The sequence below is a fragment of the Protopterus annectens genome, chromosome 9.part0 (assembly GCF_019279795.1).
Source record: "Protopterus annectens isolate FY-2018-M chromosome 9.part0, PAN1.0, whole genome shotgun sequence".
Taxonomy (NCBI): Eukaryota; Metazoa; Chordata; order Ceratodontiformes; family Protopteridae; genus Protopterus; species Protopterus annectens.
This window is the reverse complement of record NC_056743.1, coordinates 1,827,375,714-1,827,397,804: the sequence shown is the minus strand read 5'-3', so window position 1 is coordinate 1,827,397,804 and position 22,091 is coordinate 1,827,375,714. Positions and strand designations below refer to the sequence as shown.

Here is a 22,091-nt window from a genome sequence, read left to right as displayed (position 1 = left end):
TGTAAAACTTTTAAGAAACTTGCAGAAGGAAGGCTGAAATATCTGAGTAACCCCTTAATCAGTTTCCTTCTCTCATCACACCTTTTCAGGACCTCAACAGCTGACGGTTCAAATATAGCCTCTCTGTCTATAGGAACATTAAAAATGTCAGCTTTAACATCCTCAGGTAAATTTTACACATACAATAAACAGTTCAGGTAACAGCTGCTCTGAAAGAGGCATCAGCTGAATCATAAGCACACTTCAAAGAATGTTTGGCCACTTGAAATACAGAGGCAATAAATGCATTCATAAAAGATTTTTCCAATGAAGATGGAAAAATAGCTATAATGTTCCTTTTATCCTTAAGTGATGCAAGCAAAAACGTTATCACGTGCGATTTACAATTAAAAATTCTACAAATAAGTGTGGCCAAAGTATACACTTTTTCCCCAGTCGATCAAAGGCTTTCCTCTCCTTACCAGAGGGGGAAGGAATTAACATTTAATAAATATCTAACAACAGCAGGATCTGATGAGGAAATCACTGCAAGGTCAGATCTGCATTACAAAAAAAAATGTAAAAATGTAAGACAGGATCATTATAGAATCTATCTGCTTTCTTAGGAGCAGCAGGCTATTTGTTATCCAAGTTATGCTCTTAAATAAAAAAAACATCCTCCAGAGCTGAAAGTATGGGAGTAGTGCTTTCAAGAAATTTCAGCTGTGGTAAATTATAATATTTTTTCAAGGCCACTGAAACAATTAGTTTGCTCTGGAAATGGTTCAGAAAAAAATCTTCTAAGGTGCTATCAGAAGAAACATTTTCCTCAGAATCAGAATCAGTCACTTGAGGAAAGAAAACAGAAATTATTTCCTCAAAATCATTTCCCTGTTCCTTATACTGGGAATCTTCAGAAAACGAAGAATTCGTTTTTCTTTTACCAGTAAACCCACAATGAGATGAATGGAAAGGCTAAACTAAGCCCTAAGCTAAACCCAATAAATTGTTCCTGCCTAAAGTAACTGACACAGAGGAAGATAAATATTTAACTTTCTGCTTTTTTATAACAGGAATTTCCATAAAAGCAGACTGACTGATGGCTGTTAGACATATCATCCCAGGGGATAAGCATCTCAGTCCCGCTTGGAATAGAGGCATTTCCTGCTCCGTTAAGACGAACAAGGAGAGGTATATCCTGCTCCATTAAGACCAACAAGAATGATTCTCCTATGCTCAGCTATGGCACTCAGCCAGAGAGGGCACATCTAAATTCCTGCCCAATGTTGGCTGAATGGTCTACATTAGAAGGAACCAAAGTAGAACATGAATAGTCTGAGGAACCAGAAATGGCCATTGTAGAGTCAGACATTTGTGGCTGTGACAAAGTTATAGCCTGTTGAAGGGGCAAAGGCTGACTGGAAATTTTCTTTTTGTGGCTGGAGGTAGGAAGAACCAAGGAACTGGTATGTTACTCCATCCCAAAGCCAAAAGTGAATCCTGAAGCCTGGTTAAGACAAAAAGTCACATTTCAATGGTAAAAATGACTGAAAGTCATGTGACAATCCAATAAAACACACATTCCTCCTCTGAAATAAGTTATTTCACAGAAAAAAAGTTAATTTTATGTCAGAAATTAAAAACATATTTTTTTTTTATCCATGAAGGAAACTTATCTGGCCAGCAATGGAGAAAGTCTAGCCGTCCATCAGTCCTCGAAAGCCAACAAGAGGAGAGCTCTTCAGTGATAGGAAATGTTGGAAGCACTTGGACTACAGACCATTGATTTTCTTTGGCTTTTCTCAAGCTGTCCACAGTTGGGACTTGTCAAAGTTGTCCTTAGGCTCTGAAAGCTGTCTGGTTGTTATATCCTGTGCAGGATATAACCCATATAGCTAAGGCTACTGCAGACCCAGACAAATTATGAACAAATGCATTTTTTTCATGGATTTGTTATTTGCATTACACAGAGTAAATGAACATTTCAGTATAGCACAGAAAGCATTGCATTGAGCAGACAGGGCAATGGAAGCAGTTGCTGTAAATGTGTGTGAATTTTAAATACTGCTTCTGAGGACACAGCATTGTCTGCATGGAAGAGAGTCAACATTCCATGGCCAGGGGTAAGTAGCATGAGGAAGCTGGCCAGGTCTTTCAAAATCCTGTTAACAGAGACTTTACAACATAAAGGACAGACAGGAGAATCAACACATTCAAGATACAAGAATAGGGTGAAAGATGAGAAGGAAACATTCTTTTTTAAATGGGAGGTATCATAGACATGATAGCATGGAGAAGATGGAGGAACAAGTTATTAAGCTGGCTTGATGGGATGTGGGGAAATGACATCCTCATAGGAAGGTGGAATATTATAGCTGCTGCTTGTGCAATGGTGTACCTATCGGCAATGAACCAGATTCTGCCTACCTCACACAGTAGTTGCCAACACTGCATGGGTCTATATTAGAACATCGATGTTTCAGGTCTTTGAATGTTGTAATATCAACACCTAGTAACCGAAAACCGGTAAGACCGAAAATTTAGAACATCAAATTTTTTCCTAGGGAAAAAATTTGCTGTTCCAAAACACATACACACAACACAAACACACCAAACACACAGCAATCAACACACATACACCTAAATCTTACATCTAAACCTACGCTAAACTGTACATACACCACTATCTACCCATTTACCTTAACCCAAACCCTAACCCCAAGGTCCGTCACTATCGCGCACACACCTCACCCCCGCCCTAACCCTAACTCACCTATTCCCACCCTAACCCTCACGTCCAAACATTCGCACACTTATCTGACCCGTGCACTAACTCACCTATCCCACCCTAAACCTCACATCCACATAATCGCACACTTACCTGAACCTAACCTTAACTTTCTACCACAGAGTTGAAAATAGCGAAGCGACAATAATGGACAACCAAATTCTTTCTCTAAGAAAGAATTCGGTTATCTAAAAATTCGCTATTTTCAACTTTTGGTTACTAGGTGTCGATATTAGAACATTCGAAGACCTGACACTTTGATGTTTTAATATAGACCCCACGGCATCATCAAGGTAAAATGGTTATTCTTTATTTGAGCACTATAATCTGGTCCTTGGGGATCTGTTAATGTAATGCTACTGTCATGATGCAAAAAAGGGAATCTTCATATATCTGAATAATTACTAGTAGTAGATCAAAATCAAAAAAGCTACAATTCATTACACCAAAATCCCACTTCCAGAGACTCAAATCTTGTTTGTTGTGGAGGAATTTGTCTTCCACCCTGTGCTTCTAAGGGAAGGCCTATGCACCCCATTCTTAATTATTCGCACCCTTAAATCATGATAACTACAAAGTAAGAATAACTTACCCTGTTTGCAGCTCTTGGCTTGCACATGTGACGCCTTTAATTGTGGCACTTAGACTTCCACATTTTCTCCAATAATCCCACTCGCAGTTGGGTCAATGTCAGCAGTAAGCTGCATATCATTTACTCTTCATGTTGTAACAAGAGCTTTGTCCTGCATTAGATGACCGATTTTGTCATGAGTTTATTTTTTTGTGCCTATCATTACCTAAATGAAGTTATTTAATAGGATGAATTAATATTCTATTAAAATGTGCACTTCTCTAGAGCACCATGTGAATGCGGCAGTCTGTTGTCATGGCTTATATAAGGTAAGCTTCTGGGCTTCACAAACAAACAAAGCACACCAACAGCAAAAGGAAAAATGATCACAGAACAAGTTGTGTTGTGAATAAAGTAAAGTATTTATTGCATCGGAGTACACATAACATTCTGTTTAAGCATAAATTGTTGTAAACGCAGCTTTTCATCCCCAATACAAAACTCACTGGGACTTCTTCAGAACAAAAAGAACACAGCAGCAAGCAGTGTTATGTAAACTAAGATGTCACATGATTAACAATTAAATCCTTAAAGGCATGTGCCTTTTAAAATCATCATATTTGTGAAAATTTCCAAAAGAATAATGCTAACGTAAAAATGAAGTGTAATAAAATCTCAATAAGAAGTAATGCATGTTTGCATAAAACATATAAAAACTTTTTACTACACTAAAAGAATAGGAAAGATTGGAAATAACCTCACTGAAAGAGAAAAAAGATTACTAGATTAACTTAGGGTGAACCATTATGAAACCTGACAAGAGTGGGGAGGTGGTTTTATTTGGTCACCTCCACTACATCTGTGATACGCTAAACATCTAACATGACAATGAGACTTATACTGCTATTCCTAAGAATGAGGTGTTTATAGGATATAGGAAAAATTATCAGTTTTTGGAAGACCTCCTATTACGAGGGCAAATTAATTTGGAAACATTCAGTTTCTTTAAAAATTCTTCACCCATTATCCCCGCTATTTTTGGGATCCATAAGGCACACAAAACCTTCAAAAAACTTCCTGTCCAACCAATAGCTGCTGCATAAGGGTCTAAAACTCAATCATTTCCAGTGCTGGTAGAGAAGCTGTTAAAACCAGTCGAAATGATGGACACCCACATGTTGAAAGATTCATAGGATTTCATAGGCAGACTAAACCCTGAATTAAGGAAGGAGGATCTCTGTTTTTTAACTATCAATGTTGTGGATTTATATTCATGTATACCACAGGGGACTGGTTTGGAACTGTTTTGTGATGCCGTTGTTGTGATTAACTTTTTAACATCTCTAGAAACTAGACAATTAGTTGAAATGATGGAAGTTATTTTACTCAATAATTACATTTATTTTGATGAAGAGGTCTTCACACTGGTTAGAGGTGTTCCCATGGGAGAGGTCTGTACGTCCATATTTGCAAACCTGGTTATTGGTAAAGATGTTTATATTTGGGTCTGGGGTTTTTAACAATATTAAATTGTATGTGCAATTTTATGATGACAACTTTATATTATGGAAAGGTGGCAGTGAACTAGCTAATAAATTTATAATATATTAATTCTACAACATCCTTTTTAAAATGTACTTATCAGTTAGAAGTAAAGCAAATTAACTACTTGGATGCTATCATCACCCAGAAAAAGGATGTTTTGCATCTACTAGATATATATATATATATATATATATATATATATATATATATATATATATATATATACATATATACATATACATACACAAAGTTCACATTTCCTAATGCCTATCTCCACTTCTATAGCTGCCACTCACTGTTCCAGAAAAAAAAAAAATATATATATATATATATATATATATATATATGGTTTACTATCAATTTGTCGACTGTAACACACTCGAATAGTCATGTTATTGAACAGAAATGTTGGTTCGCACATCGACCAATGTAAATGTCGAACCAGATGTCCGAAAATGTCGATATCGACATTTTCGAACAAGAAGCAGAGTCCTAGACTGTTTGCTGTCAAAGTTGCCACACTACATTACATGTTTAAATGGGGGGCAAGCATCCCTGCACCCCCCATGTGGGGGGCTGCACCCCCCACACCTCCCTACTTATATATACAAACTCCAAGATCGCACTACAGTGAGGGTAAGGGTACATTTCCCGATCCCCACTATAGTGCGATCTGGCTTGGAATGTCAGAATACACAACAGCGAATGCTGTATTGCATTCGCTCATGTAAGTTCCGACATTTTTTGTATCAATGTTTTGAGTCGACATACGGCTCTCTCGACATTTTGTAAATCGCACAAGTTGCGATCGATAAATTGATAGTAAACCATATAGACATATATATATATATATATATATATATATATATATATAGAGAGAGAGAGAGAGAGAGAGAGTTAAAGGCCAATTTATAAGACTTTCTTGTAGTCATGTATTTGATGTTGAGAGGAAAGAATTAGAACCAATGTTTTTGGATAGAGAATATCCTAGTGAGTTGGTAAAGCAAATTAGTGATGAAATTATGGCAGGATGGGGTACAGAATATACTTCTCTTTTGGGTGCTGGCTTAGTGAAGAAGCCACACCAAATACACCCCATGCAAAATTCACCTACTACACTCAATAATGAAGGTACAGCATTTACTACAGACAGAATAGGCTAAGTGATGCTGCATTCTTTAATTGAGCTCTTATTTTAGAATACAACTCAGAGGCTGCAGTTATCAAAAGTATTGTCAGCAAAAAAAAAAAAAAAAAAGTATATTTTTGGTGGCGATGAAAAAACTAGAAATATCCTGTGCGAGGAATTGTTTTTTCTAATTCAAGAAGGCAAGAAATATCAAAAACATGGAAGAAAAAACTGAAACAGTTTATCCACACATGACTACAAAGAAAGGTACCAGGACTTTAACCAATGCAGATTCATTTTGGAGATTGAATCTTTAACTTTTAATACATTAAATTCTACTGTCTTTCCCAATGGAGGAAATTATAACACAATAGAAGTGGTATACTTAGCAGTTTCTTCAGTGTCCTGCATTTTACATGGGTTAAACTGAACACATATTTAAGAAACACATATATGAACACAGTTATGACATCATCAAGGGTAATGTAAATAATGCTTTGTTCAGACACTCGGTAAAATGTGTTTTCTTTGAGCGGTTTTTGGGTATTACTTTAGAAAACATTCTGTCTATCCCTAGGGATGGTTCATGGCAGGACAGAATTGAGTACAAAGAATTACTATGGCAACTTAAAGATGCCATGCATCCTGCTGGACTGAATGACTATGGTTACTTGATTCCAGTACTTAAATAAAGAGCTACTAAGCTTTGATTCCTACTTTTATATTAATTCATTTTTATACCAAAAAGAACTAAAAAGTTTTAAGTTTTTATACAAATGTACATTACTTCTTATCAAGATTTTATTACACTTCTTTTTTACTTTAACATTACTTTTATGGGGATTCTCACAAATGTGATGATTTTAAAGGATGTGCCTTTAAAGACTTAATTGTTTGATCATGTGACATTTTAACAGTTTATATAACACTATTTCATTTGCTGTTCCTTTGGGTTCTGAAGAAGTCCCAGCAAGTTTTGTATTGGGGACAAAAAGCTGTGTTTACAACATTTATGCTTGAGCAGAATTGTATGCGTACTCTGTTGCAGTAAACACTTTACTTTATTCACAATGTGACTTGTTCTGCGGTCATTTCTCTTTTGCCTGTTGCTGTGCTTTGTTTGTTTATGAAGTTTTACCAGTACACCTGTACCTCTATCTTTTTGCATCATTAAGCTTCTGGGCTTTACAGTTCAGTCTGCTGACTCAGACTTTGTGCAGATTCATAGATAGATGCATGAAACAAGGCCCAGTGTAGACAGTGGAACTGCAAAGTGGCTATTAGCCAAGTAACTACTGTAAGCAGGCATACCTGAGCAATACATAGTGCAGTCCAGAAGCTTATTCACTCTTTGTAAAATGGCAGGCAAGTAACTAGAGTAGTATATTGTATGTGTAACATATACATATGAGTTTACTTATGGTGCAATTTCATTGAGAATGTGTGTGTGCATATGCATGTGTGTGTCTGTGCAGCTGTATATGGATGTGTATGCATGTGTGTGTGTGTGTGTGTGTGTGTGTGTGTGTAGCTGTATATGGATGTGTGTGCATGTTTGCATATATATGTGTGTGTGTGTGTGTGTGTAGTTGTATATGGATGTGAGTGTTGTGTACATGTGTGTGTGTGTGTGTGTGTGTGTGTGTGTGTGTGTGTGTGTGTGCGTGTGTGTGCATGTGTGTGTGTGTAGCTATATTTGGATGTGTGTATGGGTTTATGACTGGAAGCATGACTGTTCATGTATCTGTGTATGATTGTCTCTGGTGGGGGGTGTATGCTCTGTACTGTACACAAGCTGTCAGCAAGAAATCATGTTCCCAATTGCTTATAGGCAGCTTGCAAAATGTTATGTCACAATTCCATGTTTTTTTTTAGAAAATTAAAAACTACCTTTTGATGTTATATACAGGTTTGACAGTTACACTGTTTACATGCTGTCTACAAATGACTGGGTGCATGACTGCTTTCTAACAGATTGCAAGCTGTCCAGCCTTAGGTGTGTGTGTGTGTGTGTGTGTGTGTGTGTGTGTGTTTCTGAATGTGTCTATGCATGTATATGCCTCCGTGACCACCTTACAGATTGTTTAAACTGCTCGTGAGTGATTCTTAGACATGCAAATTACAGCTTAATACCAGTTCAGCACTTTGCAGAGTGTGTGTAATGACGAACTGCTTTACTGCAGAATAATGTAACTTGTCCTGCCTGAGCAGTAGGAACTGCTGTGTATCCCAGCCAATGTGAATAACATGGCAGATGACATACTAGTAAGCCTTATCTGGGATGTATAAAAGCTTTGAAATGTACTTATTTTCGGGTTAAAGAACACTTAGGTCTTGCCATGCTTTACTGTCTTTGTGCATCTTGCTTGTTTCTCATTTGCTCAGTAGACTATCTGAAATCTTATGTAAAAAGCAGGCAACAGTTTTTAATGATGACAGGTAAAAACAATATTCATACTGCAAAAAAGCTCACATTCATTTTATGAGGGAGTTGACAGAGATGCATTAAGTCTATTGCTTTATAAGAAGGCTGATTCATGCTGGGGCACTATTTAACATAACCCATGTCTGTGCTATGAATTAACAGGTCTGATATATGACAGAGGTGTCAGCTGCATGTGTCCCTCAAGGAAGATAGCAGCTGAATTTGACACTTGGGGAATAATTTTATTTTTTTAAGAAATATGTACAGATGGGCTTTGAATAAATAAACACAACTAATGCATAATAGAAAACGGTAAGGTTTATCGTCTATATTTCTGTTTTCCCATGGGAGCTTACAACGATAAAAGGCAATAAGCGAGCCTTGTGATTGTATAACAGTGAGGAACAGGCAACACAATGATTTTTTAATTACCTTTTAAGCTTATCTTGTTCAGCCTAAGTACAGAAATTATTTAAGAAGCATTGATACCTCAAAGAAATCAAAGTCCACTTCATGGCATCAACATTTTACGCTGTTATATTTTCATTTTATATAGCACTACATCACTGTCGATCACAGAATCTAAGCTGTGGTTTCTCATTTCAAGAAACATAAAATAGCCTTATGAGTGGCTATGCCTAGAATGTAAACACATACTTTTAATCCTGCAATTAAATCAGCATTTACAAAGTCTTTTTCTGGAGAACCAGAGGATTATTTTTTTCTTAACTAAATCTTAAGTCTTAGGAATGCAAGTCCCCACCCGTATACCATCGTGAACAAAACGAAATGCACCTTCAATGTGAAAGTTACTTTTTATTGCCACAAAAATGAACCATGCGCACTCACCACAGAAATAGTCTCTTTTTGTTTCTTATATAAATAATGATAATATTGAAATGTAAAAAAGAGAAATGTTCTTTAAACATATTTACAATTCTCCAGAAGTCTTTATAACATGAAAAAGAGTGACATTATAGAGTACTTGATGTCCGTTGTTCCAGGTGTAGAGAACCCGTTCTCGCGGGTTGTAGTCCAGCATTGATATATGTGAATACTGATTATGGAATGGGATGTCAGTGTACTCATAGGTGGATGTGTTCGTGTTATAGGCAAAATAGATCTTGGCTCCAGCCAGGTGCGAGTTTGTCACATATAGTGTACCGCAAATCATGAAGGACTCCCCAGCACTCCTCTTTGGGTAGCCTGTGTCCCAACTCTGTATGATTTCTAAAGTCTGTGGGTCTATCTTGCTGATCACTATGTTTCCAGCATTCTGATTGGTAGTGTACACTGCCCAGAGGCCATTTTCATCAACCATGAAGTCAATATCAGAGAAGCCACCCCAGGAATAGGGAAAGGTGTTGTTGTATCCAGCATTATTGAGATTCCGCTGTACGAGAACACTGCGAGAGCGAAAGTGATATTTAACAATGATGTTGCTCTGATATTTGTTGTAATAGAGGGAACCATTATATACAACATGACCTGTTCCTGCCCAGGGGTGGGGAAGGAAGTGTTGAACGAAATTCTGCCCCTTGATGAAGTCATTCAGAGAGCGATATTCTAATACTCGCTTGACTTTGCAGTAGCCATCCATGTACCAAACCTGCAAAAAAAAGAAATAAACAGAGTCACTTGATACGAGACTGAAATTACCAGCGGTATCATTAATTGTATGCTGACCAAAATGAATGCTTTTGTTTTTGCTTTCTACAAAATCTTACATTCAACACCGATGCGACTAGGATATGTCGTACATCTGCAGCTTAATTACCTTACTAAATATAAATGAAAGTGTTTTCTAGTAAGCAAAGAAAAATCCACATCTCTTGGTATCCGAATATACATAAGGAGATCATCACCACTACACATAACTCACAACCTGGAGACATCAAAGGTCTGGACAAAGGCCCATGACAATAAGATGCAACTGCTCAAAAATCTAGAGACTAATGAACATAAAATTTGCATGTATAATGTAACCCACTCCTCCAGTGGAATTGTGGGATACGAACATTCAAATAATTGTGAAAATGATCCCCAATTTAACTCTGAAAATCTTACAGGAAGTAGAAGGCAATAGGCATGTAAAACACTTTCAATTCTACTTTCTGCCCTACCACACTTCTAGTATGTACACACTGATGTCACGTTAACTGCACTCTTACGTAAACTGATTAAAATAACATACATCAGTAACTGTAACATCATATATAAAAGAACTGTGCACTTTATTAATCTTAATTGGAAACTAAAGTCTGTTATCACAATCATTGGTATAACAAGCCACTGGTGTTGTCAATATGTGGGTACCAAGTCATTTTGATCAACGGATGAAATAAATCTGATTCGGCTCTTATAGTTATATAAACATCAATGTGCATTAGTAGGTTTTGTAAACAAATCTGGTAGCTGCTGATGCTGGGCACTAATTCATACCTTTAACTGTTCCCAAATTAGACTCTATCAAGGTCTTTCTTCTTAATCCCAATTCCCTACTAAAACTGGTGACTTTTGGAAAGCAATGTGGTGAATCACACAATATATAATGAGAATAAATACACACTTCTTTTACTTGAGTAAATGTATATTAATTAGTAGGATCTTATTCTGTCAATATATCTATATATATATATATATATATATATATATATATATATATATATATATGAATTCCTATTACAAGAACGAAAGTTCACTACTTCGAACTTGTAATAGAAAGCCTCACTTCTGCAAAAGTTCACTTTAACGAAAGTGAACTTTTGCGTAAGTGCACTTCACAGAAAACACCGTAGCACAGTGGATGACATAAAAAACAAGCTATGTCCTCCACTATGGTGCAATAGTCATAGACCTTAGGGCTAGGGTACGGGTTAGCGTAAGGGGATAGTTAGTAAAGCTATCCCCTTACCCTAATCCATGCCCTAACTTTAAGGTTTGTGACTATCATACCATAGGGGAGGACATTGCTATGTCCTTCACTGCGCTGCAGTCGTCATAGACCTTAGGGTTAGGGCTATCCCCTTACTATGACGCATGCCTTAACCCTAAGGTCTGTGAGTACTGCACAGAAGTTCAGTACGACACCCGTTCGTTGTACTGAACTTCGCGTAAGTGCACTTTGATTAAGTGCACTTTCGCTGCAGTGAGCATTCCATGCACTATTTCGAATTAGTGAAAATTCGATCTAGTGTATGGAATGCATATATATATATATATATATATATATGTAATATATATGTGTGTGTGTGTGTGTGTGTGTGTGTGTGTGTGTGTGTGTGTGTGTGTGTGTGTGTGTGTGTGTGTGTGTGTGTGTGTGTGTGTGTGTGTGTGCATATATAATGCAGAGGTTACCAGCTGTTAACTTGCCAGTCACAATCAGCCATTACAGCAGGGCATGGAAAATAAATATGCACACCTTGGATATAACTACATTCAGCTTTAGCAAAACAGGTTTAATACCGTTTCTTTTTAGTCTGGTATGCTTTTTTCTGAAACCGGTGTAAAAAACAAAATGCATTTAGATACCAGGATAAATAAAGCTGTCTAACAGAAAATGTCAGCCATCAAACACATTACTGTGGAGTGAAGAGGGTTCTTTTTCTATGTTTCAACCACAGAACCGCAGTACTTAGAATAAAGCCCTGGAGACTCGTGTTAACTTCTCTACACACATACCTCTCAACTCTGCAGACTTCCACAGAATGTCCAGATTTTTGTCTCATACGTTTGGTCTGCTTCTCAAAAGTAATGGTGGCTTAATGGCAAATAACTGATGACTAAAGTCACTATGCAATGACATACATTTGAGTTTACTGGCCGACAGATTCAGTGCCAACTTTATCCTTCTGCCCCCCACCAAAGGACCAATCACAATATCAGTAGATTGCCAGGCACCCAGTATTACTGCTGCACAGGTTAAAACAGCACTGTCCAAGGCCAAGAATACAGCTTCTATAGGACCTGACAATATCCCTGGCTGTGTTCTACATGAACTATAAAGTGAACTGGCACCTCACCTGTGTGCCCTGTTCAGTCACAGCCTCACCTCAGGCTTTGTCCCTACTGAATGGTGCACTGCTACAATCATCCCTCTCCACAAAGGAGGAGCAACTACAGACCCTGGGAACTATTGCCCCATTAGCCTGACAAGTCTGATATGCAAAGCTATGGAACGCATCATTATGGACCTAATAAACAAAGATATAGGGAACTTCCAAACTTTGGATCCCACACAGTCAGTCACCAGAGCTGTGGATGAAGGCAAGGTTGTTCATGCAGCCTACCTTGATCTGGCTAAGGTCTTTGATACCATTCCCCACTCAGGAATCATAGAAAAACTCACTAAGCTAGGCATCAACCCCTATATCACTATGTGGGTTGCAAATTGTCTCACAGATAGAACCCACAATGTGAAAGTAGCTGACTCCAAGTCAGACTGTTGACCAGTCACGAGGGAGTCCCACAGGGTTCGGTCCTGGGTACTCTCCTGTTTGATATTTACTTCTCTGAAGTCCAGGCCAACACGAAGGGACACTGGCTGACAAAGTTCGCAGATGATTGCAAGTTGACAGCCATAATTAACTCCCCAAGTGATGTTGACATCCTACAGAAAGGTCTCACTTAGACCAATGACTTGTGTCAGAACCATGGCCTTAAGCTCAATGCCAAATAATGTGTCATCATCCCCTTTGGGAAACACCCAGTTCCTATGAATTACCAGATCGATGGTAGTCCACAGAACACAGAAGGCATCATAAGAGATCTGGGAACACAGGTTGACAGCAACCTCTCTTTTGACCACCACATTGCCACTGTGGTCAGAAAGTCCTTCTGTGTGGCACATCTCATTACTAAGGGTTTTGCATCCAGGAAAAAAAGATGTCATTGTCTCCCTCTACTCTTCGCTCATTAGGCCAATCATCAAGTACAATGGCCCATTTGGCATGTACCTCACTAGACACCTACAACAACTGGAGAGGCTGCAAAAATACCTCACAAAGAGGATCTTAGGCCTTAAACACTTGCCCTATATGGAGAGACTCAAAAAACTCCAACTATTCTCTGTCTCATATCACCTACTTAGAGGCAGTCTCTGCTTGACTTGCAAAGCCATGTCTGACCCAGCTCTGTTAGAAATGCTACATCTAAAGAACTCCCAATCTCTCCACACTACACGGTCCAGAGACCTCAACCTCATTACCACAAACAACAGAACAAGCTGGAAGGACAGGTCCATAACCCACAGATTGCCCATGCTATGGAATAGACTTCCCATACATGTCAAGCAGAGTGCCTCACTGGCCCTCTTCAAGAGAAATCTTGATGAGTGGATGGGAAATAGAAAATTCACCCCAGGGATCACTCCAGTGGCTCTACTTGACAGAGGCACTGGGAACTAAGGTTGGGTGGCACGATGCCAGGGTAATCCTATGAGCTAGGTTTGTAAAGGCTCCAGGGCCATTAGTCTAGTACACACCTATGAATCTATATCCTAGCAATGTTCTAAGTTTACAAGAACAATACTTAAAACCTGTCCCTATTTTTTGACCTTCGTCCTCCATCATTTTAGACGTTGTCCAGAGTTCTTGCGCAAACAGGTTGAGAGGTATGACTTGTGTATGCATGTGCACACATTTTTCTTAGTTCAAAACTGTATCGTCAGGTTAGAGAAAGGACATTTAAAAGATTATACTTGCCTTAACAGCTGTACTACATACACGTTATTGTTCTTTGTGGCTTTCTCGTTTTCTGAAGAAATGTAAATGTGCACACCTAGAGAATTAACCATTAACAAGCAACAGGACTTTGCCTTTTCCCAAGTGTTCCCCAGACCACTCCCTTCCCATAAGTAAAAAGTGTTTTTTCACAATCAAACTGTTTTCAGCCTTTTTTGACTGATGTATATAGATCACGCATTTTACTTTGCCAGTATGGAAAAGGAAGTTTAATTTCTTCCACAGCAATAATTGCTACTTAATATGAAAATAACTACCAGGACACATCCAATATTTCATTTTAAGAAGCCTATTGAAATAGGAACATTTACAAAGTAGGACCTTCTTTTGCTTAAATATGTAGTATTCCTTTCAAAAGTAGGGCAAATAATCGTAGCATACGCAAATAAACTTGTGTTCCAATCAGTGAATATTCCAGTATATCAACATTACCTATTAGCACATGTTAAGTACAGTCATCCTTTTTAATGACTCCACAGTTTTGTTATTAATATATTTTAAAGTACCAGTCCAGTTCCACCGATCCAACAAAAAACAAACATCAAAAGTCTGGATCAGCGCACATCCAAACAGATAATCGGGCCACCACCATCCACCCTCGTCCAGGTCAATGATACAGTCCAGACAATCTTAATCTACCATCCACTCTGACACCAACCACATCTCTGCCCAGCAACAGTCCAGTTTACACCTTCATAATCAACTCAGATCTGGCACAACACTTTCCATCACCCTCCAACACCATCCAACACTTGGTCTCTACCATCCGCTCTGACCAGCGCACCTCTGCACATACAGGCCTGAATAATCAAAACCAGGTCAACCACTACAGCCATTCTCACCACTCCAGCCACGCCAAGCTACCTGAGCTAATCCCAAATGGTCTACCAGTCCAACCGATCCACTGACATCACACCTCTCCACACTCAGCCACCAGTGACTCCATGAAAAACGGTCCAACTACAGAAAAAAACACGGAAATACAACACGAACAACAGAACACACACTTTGTCTGCTGTACAAATGGCTAGTTTAAATTACACACACACACACACACACACACACACACACACACACACACACACACACACACACACACACACTTTCTCTCTCATACAGAAGAATAAACCACCAGTTCAACTAACACACATACTCGTACACTCATACACTCACTCGCACTTACCTCGATACAACTAGTTTAAAAGTGCAGACTGAGTTTACATCCACATCAGTAACCATGCATGCGAAGCACACATGGTTCTCCTTAAAGGAGAAGACACCACAATCACATGGAGTACTTTTTTAAATTTACTGTTGAAGCCTCTTAAAAGTGGGATGGTGCTCAGCCCCCCCCCCCTTCCCTATGGTTCCAGAGCCCTTGTCTCCAAACTGATAACTCCGTGGGATACACAGGTATTGTGTGATGACATAAGCACATGAGCATAAATATTTAAAATAAAATTAAAACAAAATTGGGATTTAAAGGGGCCAATCGGGAATTCCTGGCACCCTGTTATACTGAGTCCAAAACTGGGAAATACAGAGGAATTCTCTACAGTTGAGAGGTTCTCAGAATCAGGCAGTTCCACACCAAGTTTTCAATCCAAATATTATTTCAGTTATTCATTTGCTATCATATCTGTCCATCCATGGTTTACATTTTAACTTTGATTTGATTCCTGTGCAAGTCAAGATATGTGAAAAGAGGTCTATCCGAAGGAAACATTTAAGACTAATACTCTCCCAACCTTGCATCAGGGCTTCTCAGTGTGCAAAACTTTCCCATGGTGTCAACTCCATCACTGTCCCACAGTGCACTGCTCCCTACTGTGTCTATCCAGCTCTAGGTCAAGTGAGGGGTTTCTACATAGCTGAAATTATACAGTATAAGGCAAGTTGGTTAAAGGAGCATCAGTTCCTGGAGATGGACATTTTATCATAGAGTTAGGATTGTCAGGAGTACCAATAACTTTAAATCTCATTTCAAAGAGATCTAGCTGTGGAAAACTGTAGGGACAGAGTCCATAGCTTACACTGTTAGAGGACCATCCACTGAGACTATGCCCTTGTCTACAGGGAAACTAAAGGAAGATGTAGAGCTTGAAATGCAGTCCAGCTTATACTGCATTGCAAAGATGTTCATTCGGGGAGGTTAAGTAACCACAACACAGTATGGTACAGCCATCTTCTATAATAAAAAAAAATAAATGTTGCACAATGCACTGCTTTACTGACCAGGGGTCTCAGGAGAACTATCCCCTTAAGAAAAGTTCTACACACCTTAGTGGAAGCTAGTGACATAGACTCATATACTTTGCAAAGGTTGGAAATTGCCTCCAAATACATTTGATAAGAAATATATATCAGAAGTATATTGCAAATGTTGAGGATTTGGGAAGGGAAAGAATAATATTCTGTAACCCAGAGGAAAATATTTTACATACCTTAGTAAGTTTTTTGGGTACAGTACCTCTGAAAAGAAGATATAATGGAAGCTGGGTCAATATTATGTGATAGAAGAATCTCTTCTTCGAACACATAATAATCAACACATACAGCGAATGCTGTAAACCACGAATGGCCACATCCTCGTATTTTTTCCTAGAGAAAAAATTCAGTTGTCCGTTATCAGGAATTGTCCTTTTCTTCAATGTAGAGTGATCTCAGAGTTGGTATATTTAGTTAGGGGGGTGTGGGGGCAAAGCCCTCCACTAAATTAGTGTTTTAAAGTTTGTTTTTATTTTACGGCCACATGAATTTTTTCATGAGGAAAAAATTTGAGGATGTGGCCTTTCGCAGTTTACAGCATTCGCTGAATACGTGTTGATTATTATGTGTTCGAAGAAGAGATTCTTCCATCACATAATATTGACCCATGGAAACTATACTGTCTGAAAGGGTCAGCAGTCCTACCAAGTAATGGAACTGGCACTGATGGCACGGGCATCTGGATGTGTCCTTATTGCTGATTGCATGTCAGGAAAAAGTCTGTAGAGAGGCCATAGAAGAAAGAGCAGCAACACTGGAAACCAAAGCAACCAATCAGTGTGAATTTTGCTTTACAAACTTCATCATCACATGAAATGGAAGGAAAACACAGAGATCAATTAACCATATTTTTCCTACCGTGTCATATATCTGACCATCTGTAGGCAGGATCACTGAAAAAAAATATATGAAGCATTTTGAATAGGTTGGGAATACAGTAACAAATCGATTCTCCTAACTTCTGGAAAATTCTCCTGGTTACAGATTGACATATTGACCATTTGTTTGGTTTAACAAGATAGACACTCAGTTTACCTGCAAGGCAGATGTGTTTTCTTTGACTATAAATTGCTGAGAGGAAATTGCCACTCTTGAAAACCCATTTCCAGACTCTTATGGCCTCCCTTGCACAGCTGATAAGTATGAAGTCTTCACTTAGTCTTGATATATTAGACCACTGCCATATTGTCTGACCAAATGGATAGATGGTTCCATGGAAGGAACTTCTGAAAGTCTAACAGAGAGAGGAAAATCGGGTCTACTTTGAAACATCTAAAACCCATAACATCTAATTTCATAACATTAAGACTAGAGCATCTAAAACCCAAAACATCTAAAACTCATAACATCGAATTTCATAACATCTAACACTACAAATCACAACAAAGTAACATCTCCTCTACATATAACAACAACAAACTACCTAACACAGTTTATAAAAAGTGTGTTTGGTAGTTTGATGTCATTATATGTGGAGGGGGTGTTATTTTCATGTGATTTGCACTGTTAGATGTTATTAAATTCAATGTTATGGGTTTTAGATGTTTTGGGTTTTAGATGTTCTGGTCTCAGTGTTATGAAATAAGATATTATGGGTTTTAGATGTTTTGAAGGGGACCCAGGAAAATCTTATATCTGTAGAACACTGGTGTGCAAATGTGAAGCTTGATCTAACCACCTCCATTGGGTAGTAAATGACTAATAGTGCCTCTAGCTGAGGGGTGCACCATTGATAACTGTGATTATGGACCTATTCATGGTAAACGTTCACTAGTGGATAAATGATTTTGACTAACACACTACTCAATATGTATCCAGAAGACCACTAGTAGTGTTTTTCAAAGCATTCAAGGAGTCCTTCTCCTCTGACTACTGAATGAAGAGAGATTTTGCTGAAGGTTACTCATGAAATATGGTACAAAGAAGCATGATAACTGATGTTACCATCATACCCAGTGCTTGGCAAGACACACTGGCTGCTGGACATGAAGTCATCAATAGCAAATTAACTGTTTCTACAATAATGTGGATTACTCGAGTTATAAAAATGCACAGCAAGACCTATTATCTAGGAAACCACTTAATAAGGTCGTCGTTTGACTTTGGACTTTGCAAAGCTCACCATGACTCTTAAGAACTGAACATGTTAAGCATAGAGATTCTCTAGCAGGCAAGACTGCTTGTTGAGGCCACAAGCAGAAGCCACTCACTTGAGCAGGGAAACAGTCTGTTCTATGCAGCCTAAGATGAGCTGGCACTACAGAATTGCATACTGAGGACTGAGCAAAGTGCAAAGGAAAAAATCCAAGACTGGTTACTGCTGGCTGTTGTTCAGAAGCAATGTTCTCAACTGTTTGGAGATATTTATATACAAGCATTCTTACAATCCAGATGGTGCAGAGGTGTAGAAGTTAGCATTTTTGCTTCCCAGCAATTGGTTCTATGTTTTGATTCTCAGCTGGAATGCTTTCTGTGTGGAGTCTGCATGTTCTCCCTGCATTTATGTGGATTTCCTCTGGGTGCTCTGGTTTCTTCCCATTTTCCAAAGACATGAAGTAGTTGGACTGGACATTCTAAACTGGGCCTAGGTGTGAGTGTGTGGTGCACCCTCTGAGGAAGGTTGGGTCTTGGGCTAGCAACCTAATCCTGTAAAACCCATACCTGCTATGGAAACGAGTGCTGAAACTAGCTTTTTCCCGATGTGCTAAATGCAATGGAGTGAATCCAGGATCCAAGAGGATCCTTCAATCTAAATTGCACATCCACTCTGCTCCATACAAGGACTAGAGGAATAACTTAAGGGTGACAAGGCAAAAAAAATCTTTATAAATTAAGTTATTTGGGCCACTCAGATCTAAAATTGATTTGAGGACCGTTGTCCTTTTTAGCACTATAGTAGTATTTGAGTCTCTGTTGGTCTACAGCAATATCATAGATGGTTCTTGTGAGGAGCTTTTTCATTTTCTTACTAGTATGATGCTTTTGATGAGATGGGAATATCCAACACGGACAAAAAGGGTAGGGTAGGAAAGAAATGAATGGGACACTTTTTCCTTATTATCTTCATTTTCCAGGCCGCATTAATCATGCTGAATCAAGCTGGAGCAAACAGGAAGAACATTCATTAAAAAGGAAGGCTGCATTGCTGCAGCCCACTCTGGTCTAGTGGCCTTATTGTAACCTAGGCAGGAGAGGATGATTGTGTTACAACCACCTCATATTGTTGAAGTTGAAGGTTGCATCTGCATCTGAACCAAAGCAACATTCACTTGACTCTGAACTAGGTAAAAGAATGGTAGGGACATTAAATCCTATTTTTGTTGTGATTAGGGTCTGTTTGTTTTCTTTCATCTTCTTCAAATGTTTGTTTATTTTTTAGTCAAGCAACAAGGAACAACTTAATGGCAGATTAAGAAAAGAGAATTTGATGTCCTCATTGGGAGTCATAATGACAACCAGGAGTGGATGTTCTTGGTGCCGTGACAGCCCTTCCACAACACTTCAGGGTGCAGAAACTATGAAGGTACTGAGTTACATAAATATAGATGCAAGAACCTTGGAAAATGCTTCAGAGATCCATCAGGGAACACTCCATCACATGATGCATTTCATCTATGAGGTCCATTTGGAAATGCAGCATGTTGGTTGAGTAGTTCAGTGCCCTCAAGAATAACTGACAAAATAAAGGCTCACTCCTAAACCTATCCATCACCCCTAGGCTCCCTATCGGGGGGGGGGGTGAAAAGTTCAACCGTGAGTAGTAGTATGCATTCTCTGGGCTTTTGGTACCATTCCTATACTTTTCTGCAACCAGGCCTATTTGAAATCAAATCAAGTTGTCATAACAGAAAATTAATTTAATATTTAATGCATTTTATGCGACATTAAGAAACAATTTCAATGCATGCATTTTAAAGCTATGAAATAGTTTACAAAGGTTCATATGTGATTACTAAGCTAACAAACTTTTAAGCCTAGCCATTCTTTACAAAAGCATCTGAAAAGTTTTGATACCATAGGGCTATTTTAAGGAGTATATGTAAGCTCAGACATGGGTGGTCAGGCATTTGCAGATTGTCTCTTTCTAATACAGACAGTGTTGCTAAACCAGGGGCAAATGTTCAATGCCTCATGCGCTAGTCTAAGTTACACTTGAATTTGGTTAGGGGAAGAAGTCAGTTTCACATAGATGGAAAGCCTGTTCCACAGAAGGAGTTGTCTCTGAGACATATATCCACCTCTTCAAACTGTCCTATTTATGTTGCAGATAAAGTTTAGATCCCTAGCTCTAGTAATTCTCATGCTATGTGTTTTGCACATCTGCAACAGGCCCATCAGAGTAGGATCAGAGGATGCTTTGTAGACCAGGAAAAGATCACCTCTTAGTAGTCTGTTGCAGACCAAATACAGGGATAGGGGTTTTGTTGTTTACATCTTGTATTCCTTTTCTGAGGAACCTTTGTGGCTATTCCAGTTATTGCATACACTTTGACAGGTACACATCAAAGGGGACAAGGGAGCATTTTACTCAATGACTGGTCTGATGAGGGCCAAGTACAGTAGAACAATAACTTCCATGGGCCTAAATGTCATCACTTTACTTATAAGTTGCGCAACATAGAATGATTTCCTTACAACCATAGACACAATGGTCAAAGTCCAGGTTAGTGTATACATACATTACCAAATCCCTGACCACTGGGTCTAATCTTATGGATGTATTATTAATGTGGTAGATTCCAGGTGTAGCCATCTTTACAAAGGATAGTATTATGCATTTCCTGGCATTGAATTTAAGACAAAGGCTCTGGGACCAGCTATTAGTGTGTCTCAAGCCTTCTTGGAGGGGATTTGTGTCTTTGGAAGATTCTATAGCTGTGGCTAGTTTGCAGTTGTTTGGAAAATGTGGTCATCTAGACTCCCCTGATGTTGGCTTTGACTTCAGAGAAGTAAATGGCAAAAAGCAGTGGCTCCAGAACTTAGCCTTGAAGAACTTCAATAGTGCCTGGCCTTTTCATAGCAATAGAACTCCCTTATCCTAACTTCTTGTCTCTATCTTTGAGCCAGCTTTTTATCCAGTGGTTTGCATAAGGAATGTGCTGAATGCTTTGGCCAGCTCATGGTAGCCAGTATGCACTGTTTTGCCCTTGTCCATTGCTTTATTGGCCTTCTTGAAGGAGTCTACTATACTGAGTAAGCATAATCTGACCTTGGTAAAACCAAATTGAATTGGATCCGGTGTCTGAAGGTTTGCTATGGCATGGTCTATCATTTTCATGATAATTCTTTCTATGGCTTTGCATATGAGAACTGTCAGACCTCGGGGTCTGTAATTACCTGGGACCATTGATGGCATGTCCTTTTGCAAAGGAATGACAGTTGCAGTCCTCCATTTGGTTGGCATGAAGCCAGTTCAGAGCCTACAGCTAAACAGTCATCACAGTGGTCTTAATAAGTCATGCTTCATGCTATTCTGGAGGCATCTATGGATATTACTGAGTTCCATTGATGCACTTTTTTTTAATCAATGCATTGTTCTGGGCCTTGAAGAGTTTGTTGAGGATTTCTCCCCTAGTGATAGCTGGAGAAGTTTTGGTTGTGAGTATTTCCTGAGGGGTGTCTGTGGGGTGGGGGTGGAGACTGGT

The 22,091-nt window shown here is 38.7% G+C and overlaps 1 protein-coding gene across 1 annotated transcript in view; it reads right to left on the bottom strand.

Moving 5' to 3' along the window:
• Window positions 1–9,240: 9,240 nt before the first annotated feature.
• OLFM2 (olfactomedin 2) overlaps window positions 9,241–22,091 on the bottom strand; it is a 1,260,631-nt gene continuing 1,247,780 nt past the window's right edge. Inside the window, exon 6 of the mRNA XM_044084686.1 lies at window positions 9,241–10,046. Within this exon, the coding sequence (XP_043940621.1) occupies window positions 9,369–10,046 (678 nt within the window). The 3' untranslated portion in view covers window positions 9,241–9,368. The remainder of the gene's footprint in view (window positions 10,047–22,091) is intronic.